This window comes from Aedes albopictus, chromosome 2 (genome assembly GCF_035046485.1).
Source record: "Aedes albopictus strain Foshan chromosome 2, AalbF5, whole genome shotgun sequence".
Taxonomy (NCBI): domain Eukaryota; kingdom Metazoa; phylum Arthropoda; class Insecta; order Diptera; family Culicidae; genus Aedes; species Aedes albopictus.
This window is the reverse complement of record NC_085137.1, coordinates 71,580,324-71,592,511: the sequence shown is the minus strand read 5'-3', so window position 1 is coordinate 71,592,511 and position 12,188 is coordinate 71,580,324. Positions and strand designations below refer to the sequence as shown.

Below are 12,188 nucleotides of genomic sequence, written 5' to 3'. Positions count from 1 at the left end.
GACGATGGGTTTTCCGAAAGCACTTTCCAAGAAATTATCGAAGGATTTCCAAAAAAAATACAGAGCGAAATCTAGAAGGATTTGTCTTGAGAATTGCCAATGCATTGTCAAATGATTTAGAAATAAGTGTGCTTTAGACATTTCAAAGGGATTTCCAAATCAACAAGCAAAGGGAATTTTATATCAACTCATGTGAGTATTTCTAGAAGATTTTTCAAGGAAATGTCGTAATGATTTTCCAAGCGATTTCCACAGGAATCGAGCTTTTTGATTCTATCCAGACAGGTTCGATTGATCTGTAATTTTATCCACGGAAATTAAAACTGTTTTGTTTATTTGTCCTCAAAAGCATTGGAAACTAAACAAATGGTGTTATACTCTGAACAAATGTGATCCTTCCTTCGCACCGTATATTCGGCTGGTTTCACTTGAAATGTCCGGAATCTCGATCCGGAGGAAATGCACCCGGATCCGGAAGTGGCTATAAGACATCAGTGTTCCAGGATTAATCCCAGGATTTCTTTCAATGTTTCTGAAAGAGTTGCTCACAGAGCCGCTGGCAAGATTTCCCCTGGACTTCCCTCGGGCTTTCTCAAGATATTGGATTTTTCAGATTTTTTTGCTGGGATAGTTTTCAGATCATACGAGATTTCTTTTATTTTTTTCCCAATATTTCTGCAGTAGTTTCTCTTGGTATTTCTTCTGGAGTTTTATTTTCATGTTCCTCCAGATATTCCTCATGAATTTCATCACGGGATATCTTCAATAGGATTTCCCACAGTTTCTCTTAGAATTTATCCGGGATTTCTAGCAGAGATCCTAATGTAATTTCTCTAAAAGTTTTTTTTTTTCAATATTTCTCTCAGAGTCCCTTCCAGAATGTCTATCGGAGTTCCTCCAGGATTTCTTCTGGCTTTACAGCGATTTTTCACCAGGAACTCTTGATTTCTTCTTTTCAGGGAACCCCATCTATGATTTTTCCTTGCATTATTCTGGGAGATTTGATTTGAGGAACGCCTAAAAGGGTTACGGTAGTCGATCGGAATTCCAGAAGAAATCGTGCAAGGAATACCGCGAAGAACTCTAGGAGAAATCACGGGTGGAATAATTTAGGAAATTTTATGGGACACTCTGGAAGAAGTTTCGAGAAGAACACTGTGTCGAACTCCGGGAATACCTGATGATGCTCCTAGAGAAATCTGGGAACAAGTTTGAAATAAACCCCAGAAGGAACTCCTGAAGAAATCTCAGTAAGTACTCGTGCAGAAATTGCAAGAAAAACTCTGAAAACAGGGCTGGAAAAAAAATCAGCGAGAGCCCCTGGATAAATTCCGACGAAAACTATAGGACATCTCGTGAAAATTCTGGCAGAAATTCCGGGATACACCTAGTAATAGACAAGCTTTGAACGGAACTCTGAAATGATTGCCAGGAAATATCTAAGAAAAATCCCGGAGGAACTTCGGACGAAATCCCTGAGAAAACATTGAAAGCGATTCCGGGAAGAACTTCTGTGAAACATTGCGAAAAGAATTTAAGGAGGAATTCCGAGAGAAATCTCATATCACATTTTGATATAATTTTGATTTACTTATAACAAAATAAGTTATTTTATTGATTAGATCAAGATACTTTGTGTGTAGGAGAACGACCTACTGATACTTAATACTTTGTGTTACAATTCAGTAACAAATTTTGAAAACGACGTATAATCAATGCTACACCATTGATTATACGTCGTTTTCAAAATTTGTTACTGAATTATAGTTATTTTAACATCATCCTGCATCTAGTTAATGACATATTAAGTTGAAGAAAAATAATATAACATCATAACATGTATGATAGAAACTTGACATAATGTTCTAGTTAGGTAGACATTCATGGATGCATGTAGGAAACCCCGGAAAGATTCCTGAAAGTAATCACGAAAGGAGTTTATGGAATTCTTGGAATTCCTAAATTCTGGGAAAATATTGGAAAAGATTATGGATAGTTTTTCAAGAAAATACCCCAACGAATCTCTGAAAAAACTTATTTTCTTGGCAGAATGGTAGGGTTCTTGATATCAAAGGTTTCCTTCAGAGTTATCGGAATATACTCAGGTTTTTATCAGTTCTGTCTGTTTTCAATTGAAATTGCTAAATTTCAATCGTATTTTCAGGATTTCCGTTAATTTGAGAATTTTTGCATTCATAGAAATTCAAGCATCATCATAAACAACATCTATAGCGGAATGAACGTGTCAAAAATGGTAGTAAACACTACTTGTATTCATGCACAAACGTGTCTACAGTTTGCTCGAAAGTTGAAGTGCAATAGACTCTTTATATAAACTATAACACAGCGCAACATTTTTTTTTGTCTCAAGAGCAAACTTATGTGTCTCCGAAGGATTTTGGGACGCTGAATTCGAATCCGGACTCAGATTTGCTCCAACACGTCACAATTTTGAGCTACACAGCTGATTAGCTGTGATTGTGTTCGGTAATTTTTACCGAAATCTCAACCGCTGAGCGTTCGGTAATGGGTTTTAACGAAATTCTGTGAAAAATTATCAAATTTCGGTAAAATGTTATCGTTTATCTGTCAAACTCTAACGAATTTCGGTAAAAGTTGCTGCCTTTACCGAATTTTTCCTGTAAAACAAACTTAACGGTTGAGATTTCGGTGAAACATTACCGAAGTCGGTGATTTTTTCTAACTGTGTATACCTCAATTTATGGGGCAAAATATGCGATTTTGGGCTTTTTTTTTTGACTGCAAGTTATAAAGCATGGAAATATTTTTTTTTTTGAGAAATCAAAAGGTTAATTGGTCAATTAACATCTAAACTAACGACTCATGCAAAAGATTTCATTTTACCTAATCAAATTTGATAGATTTAAGCATTTTATGTTAGTATGAAAACTTGCATGCAACTTTTGGAGGGTGACTTGTATGGGAAATATCGTACCTAACATAAATCGCTTAAAACTATCAAATTCGATTTAGTAAAACGAAATATTTTGCATGAGTCGTTAATTTAGATGTTAATTGACCAATTAACCTTTCTCAAAAAAAAAATATTTCCATGCTTAATAACTTGCAGTCAAAAAAAGCCCAAAATCGCATATTTTGCCCCATAAATTGAGGTATAGCTCAAAATTGTGACGTGTTGGAGCAAATCTGAGCCCGGATTCGGATTCAGTGGCCCAAAATCTGTCAGAGACACATAAGTTTGCACTTGAGACAGACCAAAAGCTAATTTTTGTTACGCTGTGTAATTCACTACCAAAAAGAAGCAAAAGAATTTTGTTTCGATCATGATGACACACAACAAATTGGGAACCCCTGCCGTGGACAACACATTGACACTGGATCGACGGTCGGCCGGCACAGACCCACAAACAGCCGCACACCCGCATTTGCTGACTTTTATTAGACTCACTAGCGGTTTGCAACTAGAGACCGACATAGCTGTTTTGCGACCGCCACACTGCTGACCACGTCCTCCCGGCTGCTCACGGCTAACCGTGCCGCCGGCCGTGTGGAGGACAATAGCTGTCACTTCATCAGGATGATGAACTACTTCAGCACTCTCCACCGCCGACCGCTCTGGCTAGCTGTCTGACTAGATGGGAACACCCCGAGCAGACTAATGAAGAAATTAAAATTCCAATCACATTCCGCGCAGTTTGCTGAATCATGGGCTCTACACAGAATGGCCGCAACTTTATTACACAACCCACCTCCGAGAGGATGACTGTCTGTTTAAGAGCTCAACATACCTCGAACAGCTCCAGCACAATGTCCGGTAGGACAGACTTGAGCATTCCGGCGACGACGATGCGCTGCTGATGCTGCTGCTGCTGCCGCTGTCTCCGCCTTAACCGTTCGTTCGGGGTGACGTCAGACGAAATTTATTTTGAATTAATCAGTATTCGTTCGGTGTGCAACGTGAAACGCTGCTGCTGTTTTGGCGCGTGTTGTGGTCTCTCCGATTAAAACGGCGTCGTCGCGTTCCAGGATTAAAACACGCACACGATTCGAATCCCGCGGTAGCTGTACGATCGCGTCGAATGACCTTAATCCGAACAAAACGAAGCATAAAATGCAATATTACGAGCCAGCTGGCTCGTCGTCGCGTGGGATTTGATCAGAGCTCCAACCGGTGACTGCTGGTGCCGAATGTTGCAGTCGGGGCTTATCGGGCGCGAAAGATGGTCACATTCCAGCTTATCAGCGTACCGTACGAGCGTCACTCTGATATTGTAAATTGTTTATAGGTGTAGGATACACACATGGGTATGTGGAACCGGTATTCCCATAGAGATACCTATGGGGGGTTTCTTGAGAATTCTAATTCACACCTATTAGCGTCGCGTTGTAGACTGAATTGGCAATTGAAATTACTACAGATTACAATACTAATCATTGGAAGACGGCACACGATGGTCAATGTTGGTTGTTATCAACCTCTCTAAGTGATAACTGCCGATAGAGATAAACTGGAAAAAAAATGGCATTGACTCGTTTTTATTTATGGAAGGTCGCAATGAATGTGTAAAGTAGAACATCTCTAGAGCAAATATTTTTAGAATGGTAAATCTGAAACATACTCAACGCACATTGGGCAAAATCAAGCCCAAAGGTGGAAAAAATTAATAACTTTCTTAATACAAGACACTATGTGACCATCAATGGCTTATTCGAAAGCAAATTTTCTCAAGAATTGGTTGGTGGATGATTCATGTACGGGCAACTTCTCTGAAGCGAGTTATAGAGCCCGTTTTACCCCAGTTCCCCCTAATATTTGTGAATTTCTGTTATTTTACGGCACTTGTTATGATTTTAATGATTATTTCGCTGGTATACCATCGCCCCACTCCCATTGAGTAACGTTACATACAAAAAGTTATTAAAATGTTGGAATTTTAGGGTGTTTTGGGGTCAATTAGGCAATGGTATATTTTCAAGGTAGAAATTCATTTTTAATTTTTATTTATGATTTTTTACGTGACAATAACTAAATAAATGATCGAACACACAAGGTTTATTCGTAAAGAAACCATTTTTGGCGAGTTTGATCTCAAATTATTGGTTATATTTAAGTTTTCCCGCATACAAATATGAGTAGTTCCCATCATTATACCACCGATTCCAAACATTTCCAAACGATGAGCCATTGCTTATATACTCCAAAAATATCCTAAATGTTGTTTGCGCATAGCCCCATAGACGGGAGGTGACGGCAGCATATAGTTTTAGAGCTTAGTTTACCCAAACTCCCCTATAAACTTATTTTTTATTGTTTTTAAATTAAAACAACTTCAACTTGAAACTTCTATGCATGATATGAGTTAATATTGATGAAGAGCTAACCGGTAATATTTCTGCAAATTTGGAAATTAAGGGTACAATGGGGTTAAATGAGAAAAAAACATTCAAAAAGCTTGAATGACCATATAAGTTGACAAATAGCTTGTTTGGCAGATAATTTCTATACGAATGATTCTTGTTGGGTCTTGTACCATTTGGACAGGTGTACCTATTTTGGGCACTTGCCCTAATAACTAAGTAAATTTCAAACCGATTGATTTGAAATTTTGTATCGAGTTAGGCACGTACAGTATCTAACTCTGTTCAAAAATTCAAATCAATCGGTTTGAAATTGACTTAGTTATAGCAGCAAGTGCCCAAAATAGGTACACCTGCCCAAATGGTACAATACCCTACTTACGATATTGCTTCAGCGGGGTGTAAAGCCTGTTTCACCCCAATTTCCCTAAAAGTATAATCAAATTGTTCCATTGCAGTTAATATAATATATCATTCATATCATAACATTCTGATTCCAATGAGTATACATGAAAGATTTTATAAATATGACGTTTGAGGGTTTGGTATTGAAGATTAAGAAATTTGTAATCAATACGTGAAATAATATTGAAAATCCATGTCGCACACTTCCATTATTCACCATTCCAAGCATTTCATGATGAAGAGCTGTAGCATGAATTTGATAATATCCAAACTGCTGCTTGCCGATAGACTTTATGGGGGTTGTAGTAACACATTGTAAAAAGTCTCCAAAATGCATTCGTTATATTTTTGTTAACGAAATAGCAACTGAAACATCAAACAGGTATTTATTTTGTTTAGCTATACACTAATAATATGACAGTCTTATTCCACTTAGCCAAGTACACTACCCGTCATAAGTATATACTCAAAAAATGTATTGCAACAATATTGTATCGCATTTACTCACCTTGATATCTCCAATACCTTACAAAGATGCTGTCTTCATCAATATTATTCAGAAGACCAAAAGCAACAACTTTTCTGAAAGTGGCATTTTTGTAGGTGTTCTGGTTTTACAGATATCGAGGTGAGTTAGGGCGATCCATTATTATTGCAATACTTTTTGTGAGTCTCTACTTATGACGGTGTATGTCTTTTAGTAATAGATACTAGATTTCCTAAGCACATCTCTTTGAACTTCTGATCATAATCGAGGTCACCTTCATCTGGCGTTGCGTTCATTGAAGTAGAATCTTCCCGTTTGTGGTGGTAGTACAATTTCATCGTTTTTATAAAGACATACATATTTCACGCACTTTGCTCTGGGGATGATTCCCTTGCCAGATGTTCTAGAACAAACTTATGTCGTATATACAGTCTTTCGCCTGCTTGTTCGCTAACGAAGATCAGTGGTGGATATGGTCAATGCAAATGAAAAGTTTAGTAATTAATCAAGTTCAATTGCACAAAAAATAAAACTCTTCAGGTTAGATATAAATTCCTCAAGATGTTGGTATTGACTTGATTTTTTTGTATTCGGCTAGATACTTTGCTGTACGTACTGTGCAAAATCACGTACCCTGTCCAAAAAGTCTTGCACCCTACATTACACACACTCAATTTTTTCTTTGCACGGGTTGTTTTTCGACATAACTTAATGAATTTTTAATCAATCCACATTAAAATTGACGGTCAGTACTATCCATATACGAAAAATCAAGTCAATATGTTGATACATCCATCAATTCTGAGGAAATGCTGTCATTCATTTGACATTATGTCAAGGGAATTTCAATAATGCCAAACCCCGGACCGACACAAAATCGAACCCAACACTCTCAGCATGGTTTTGTTGAATAATCGCGCGTTTAGCGCTTCGGCTATATGTGTTCAACCTGTGCATCAATCAGTCATTAATAAATTCGTATGGATATTATCTTTTAAACAAGTTATTTGTCAACTTATATGGTCATTCAAGCTTTTTGATTGTTTTTTTATTTAACCCCATTGTACCCTAAATTTCCAAATTTCATAGGATGCAGTGATATTACTGGTTAGCTCTTCATCAATATTAACTCATATCATGCATAGAAGTTTCAAGTTAAAGTTGTTTTAATTTAAAAACAATAAAAATTAAGTTTATAGGGGAGTTTGGGTAAAGTAAGCTCTAAAACTATATGCTGCCGTCACCTCCCGTCTATGGGGCTATGCGCAAACAACATTTAGGATATTTTTGGAGTATATAAGCAATGGCTCATCGTTTGGAAATGTTTGGAATCGGTGGTATAATGATGGGAACTACTCATATTCGTATGCGGGAAAACTTAAATATAACCAATAATTTGAGATCAAACTCGCCAAAAATGGTTTCTTTAGGAATAAACCATGTGTGTTCGATCATTTATTTAGTTATCGCCACGTAAAAAATCTATATATATAAAAATGAATTTCTGTCTGTCTGTCTGTCTGTCTGTCTGTCTGTCTGTCTGACCGCTATGGATTCAAAAACTACTGGACCGATCGGTGTGAAATTTTGTATGTGTGTATTTTTGGGGCCGGGGAAGGTTCTTAGCTTGGTGCGGGACCTCTTCGGTCTCTGGAACGGGGGGCTCCCATACAGATGACTTCACCGGGGACGTCCCTATGGAGCTGCATGTCAAAAAACACAGTAGGCAGGCAGAACGACGTTTGCCGGGACAGCTAGTCATAAATAAAAATAAAAAATGAATTTCTACCTTGAAAATATACCATTGCCTAATTGACCCCAAAACACCCTAAAATTCCAACATTTTGATAACTTTTTGTATGTCAGCTGCATGTCAAAAAACACAGTAGGCAGGCAGAACGACGTTTGCCGGGACAGCTAGTCATAAATAAAAATAAAAAATGAATTTCTACCTTGAAAATATACCATTGCCTAATTGACCCCAAAACACCCTAAAATTCCAACATTTTGATAACTTTTTGTATGTAACGTTACTCAATGGGAGTGGGGCGATGGTATCCCAGCGAAATAATCATTAAAATCATAACAAGTGCCGTAAAATAACAGAAATTCACAAATATTAGGGGGAACTGGGGTAAAACGGGCTCTATAACTCGTTTCAGAGAAGTTGCCCGTACATGAATCATCCACCAACCAATTCATGAGAAAATTTGCTTTCGAATAAGCCATTGATGGTCACATAGTGTCTTGTATTAAGAAAGTTATTAATTTTTTCCACCTTTGGGCTTGATTTTGCCCAATGTGCAACGGTTTGGAAGAACATAGTAAAATAATGTGGAAAGAGCTCACCAATGCATACATCACTATTTTAATGAATTTTTGAGCTTTAAAATTATAATTTAAGCACATGACGAAGAGTTTAAATTTAAAAAAAAGATCGGGTAGAAATCTAAATACCTAAGGAAGGGTGTAAAAGAAAGTAATAAAATAAAATGGAATGAGCTCACCAATGCGTAAGTAATAGTTTTAATAGAGTTTAAAGTATTCAAATAATAATTTCAGCACATGACGAAGAGCTCAAATTACAGAGTTTTCAAGATGTCAGCACTATCAAAGATTAAACAGAATTTAAGGACAGACTTGTTAGCAGAGATGGCATTTCACCGTAGCGATTCACTGCGGCGTCAGTTTATCGACCACACTGGGGATAGGAACATTTTTCACCACACCAAGAAGCCAGTTTCTCTTGTTTTGGGTGGTAGGTAGACCAAGCGCTAGTGAGTGCTCTTGCTCGTCCGCCTTGGATCGAGTGTGGCTCACTCTTTCGCGCGCATCGCTCTCCGGCGCTCTCCCGTGTTTTCACCCAGCAGTCACCGAATTATCACCATGGTGTCGCCGGGGCGAGAACTCTCCGGTGTTTCACCGCAGCGCGCACTCTGGTGCAAAAACCTCACTGGAGCGCGCGCCCGGGTGATTTTTTACACTTTCACCGAAGAGAATTTTAAATCGCTCTCGCCGCACTTTTGTGTGGCCTAGTGCTCAGGTAGCTAAGAGATTTATTTCTACCCACCAAGCTTGCGCGCATCCGAATCGCAGTGGTGGATCCACATATAAGAGAAGGGCTCCTGTTCAGATGCACAGCGTGAGTGGTGTATTTTCTATTTCTCTTTCCCACACTGAGGATATGGACATCTCTGCTTGTTAGAATTCCAAAATGGCCGACTTCAGCACCCACTCATGATTTCGAGCGCACAAAACTCTTCGTAAACAACACAAGCGCACCTGATATTCGCATTTTAAGCTTGTTACAAGTGAACAAGCACAGAATAATAAAATGCACTGTTGTTTGAAGCTTGCTTCTTGAGATTTGTGCATCTGAAGTTTCAATGCACTGTTGAAGCGGGATTTCAAGACGTTTGTCCTTAAGATCATATTTCAATTGGAGTAACAAAAAAGCACCCATCAGAAGTTATTCTAGAATATGACTGCTTCCATGTCAATAATATTTGCCCCATTTGTTTCTAATGTAGTACATATTTTTGTTCCTAACAAAATAATTGTACATGCATTTGAAAAGTTGTCCCATTTCAGCAGCTTAAGAAGTTGAACTACCAAATATAAAAAAATACAAATCGTATCTAAAACGAGTAAAGACAGCCTTAAAAAATCATAGTAAAAGTTTAACAATTCTATTGCCATCTAAGCTTATTGTTAGTATTTCCCAGAAATACCTTTAAGGTTTTTTTTTATGAAATCCAAGAAACCAGGTTAGTTGCCTTCTCCACCATTCAGGAATTTCTTCAGGAACATTGTTTTATATTTTTCTAAAATGTGTATAAAAAATGAGTTCCAAAAAGGTTGTCTCAAAACTGTGCTTTTGGAATTTTGCAAAAAAAAAATCCTGAGAAAAGGCACCCAAAAGTTTGTGCAAAGAACCATTGCAAAAAGTGGCTGAGAAAATTCTTGGAAGAGTTAATGCCAAAACTTGTGTGAAAATGTCTGCTAAACAGTTAACCTGATCCTTGGTGGGAGCACTACTGCAATACTACTTGAAATTAATTTCTTGGATTTTTAAAGGACATCCAAGACAAAAGATTTAAGGATTAATCCAAGATTTTCTAAACAAAAAATCAGAGAAATTCTCCGTATTTTTGCAGACTATTTTGGAAAAATCCTTAACAAATGTTATTGGAGGAATTTCTGAAAGACATCATACAGGCGCTTTTAAAGAAAAAGGAGTAGGATACAGACAGGGAAATTCCTTGAAAAAAAAAGGCTAAATATTTCTGAACACATTTTTCAGAAAGTCCAGGAATTATTTTGGAAAATCCAGAAAAAAATTTCATGAGAAAGAAAAATTATGGGAGAATCCCTGAGAGAATTCTTTAAGAACAACACTTGCCGAGTTTCTGAAGCAGTTCGCAACTGAGCTGCTCATGCCCAACAATTCATAGTTGCTGCTCCATGTTGGCCAATAGAATCGAAATTGCACAAGGAATCAACAAACACGGAGCTAATGCCAATACACCTTCGAAAACTTCTGTCATTCTTTTTCTCTCTTTCTGGTTCTGCATTCCCACTTGAACTTGGCCTGCTTCTCTTCAACTTAGCATTCTTATGAGAGCTTTCACAGTTATTGATTGAATTCCCCGACTAGAATGTGAATCGAATCCACCGTCGCCAGATGAGCTACCCAAAGCCTTATCCACAAGAGACTAACGGAAGACCCACCCATTACAAAATTTCAGTCAATAACGGTCATCGGAAATGATAAGCAATGCTAGTATGACGCGACCAAGATCATCCCTGCATCTCCACAACCGTCACGGGAATTAGTTTTTGTTGAAGAAGAGGGGAAACTTTGATAAAAGGTACGATTCATACAATCTCAGCTTGAACCAAAATACTTATTCATTTGACTGAAACATTAAACAGTTTGATACTTTTGAAAATTAAGGTTTCAAAGATATGCTTATATTTTCTTCGAATTGCGACTGTTGATGATTACGTTGGTAGGTATGGCGTTCAGTCTTTGGAGGAATAACTCAAAAACGGATTCTTAAGCTTTCATCCGTTTCAAAAATTTTTAAGCCGTTTTTGAGTTATTCCTCCAAAGACTGAACGCCATGCCTCCCAACAGATATGCTTGTAAATACATTAAATACCGATAAAAGTAAACAAAAGAAACGAGAACTGAGGCCGAGACTGGACATTAGTAAATACAAGAATACAGTATTTCTTTTCCTATACTGTCAATTGAAAAAATGGAACAAGTTCACCAACAAACACCAATTTTTGTGTACTAAAATGTAGAAAATCTTTAAGATGTCTCCTAAAACTACCACAGAAACATCTTCGTGAGTTCTTCGGCGATTTCCGAGGAATATTTCGGGATTTTTTACAGTGATTTCAGCCAAATTTTCCAAGATTTTTCTAGGGATTTGTTCCGATATTTTCTCAGAAATCTTTCCAAATATTTCATCAGCAACTTTTGTATTCTTCCAGATTCAGGAAATCCACCAAATTTGTAAATAATGCTCGATTCTTTTACACATGGTTTCTACTAATCAACGCCCCTCCCCCCCCCCCTCCCCCCCACCACAATGGGAAATTTTTTTTCGGATTTCGACATTTTGAGGAGGGACACAAATAAATTATTTAGGAATTTTAATATTTTTAAGTGCAATTAGAATTGTCGAGAAAATTTATTAACAATTCCGATGAGTTTGACGATTTTTCCTAATTGTTTGGGTATTTTTTCATCAAATGCATTTATTATTTATCATCCGCCCCCTTGACGAGACAACGACCAAAGTGACAAAAGAAGAAAATTAGATTTGTTCCGGCCTAATTGTCAAAAAAAAAAACAGATAGATTTTCCGGAAAGATTCCTCCTCTCCTTGGCGTAACGTCCTCACTGGGACAAAGCCTGCTTCTCAACTTAGTGTTCTATGTT

The 12,188-nt window shown here is 37.5% G+C and overlaps 1 protein-coding gene across 25 annotated transcripts in view; it reads right to left on the bottom strand.

Annotated features, from left to right (window-relative positions):
* Positions 1–12,188, bottom strand: part of LOC109416244 (phosphatidylinositol 4-phosphate 5-kinase type-1 alpha) — a 207,287-nt gene that overhangs the window by 115,942 nt on the left and 79,157 nt on the right. The window contains exon 1 of one of the 25 annotated variants that reach the window (XM_062849897.1): positions 3,771–4,493. The exons of the other annotated variants lie outside the window; for them this stretch is intronic. Coding sequence (XP_062705881.1) covers positions 3,771–3,815 — 45 coding nt within the window. The 5' untranslated portion in view covers positions 3,816–4,493. Of the gene's footprint in view, positions 1–3,770; positions 4,494–12,188 lie in introns of those variants that run through there. 25 annotated transcript variants of the gene reach the window in all.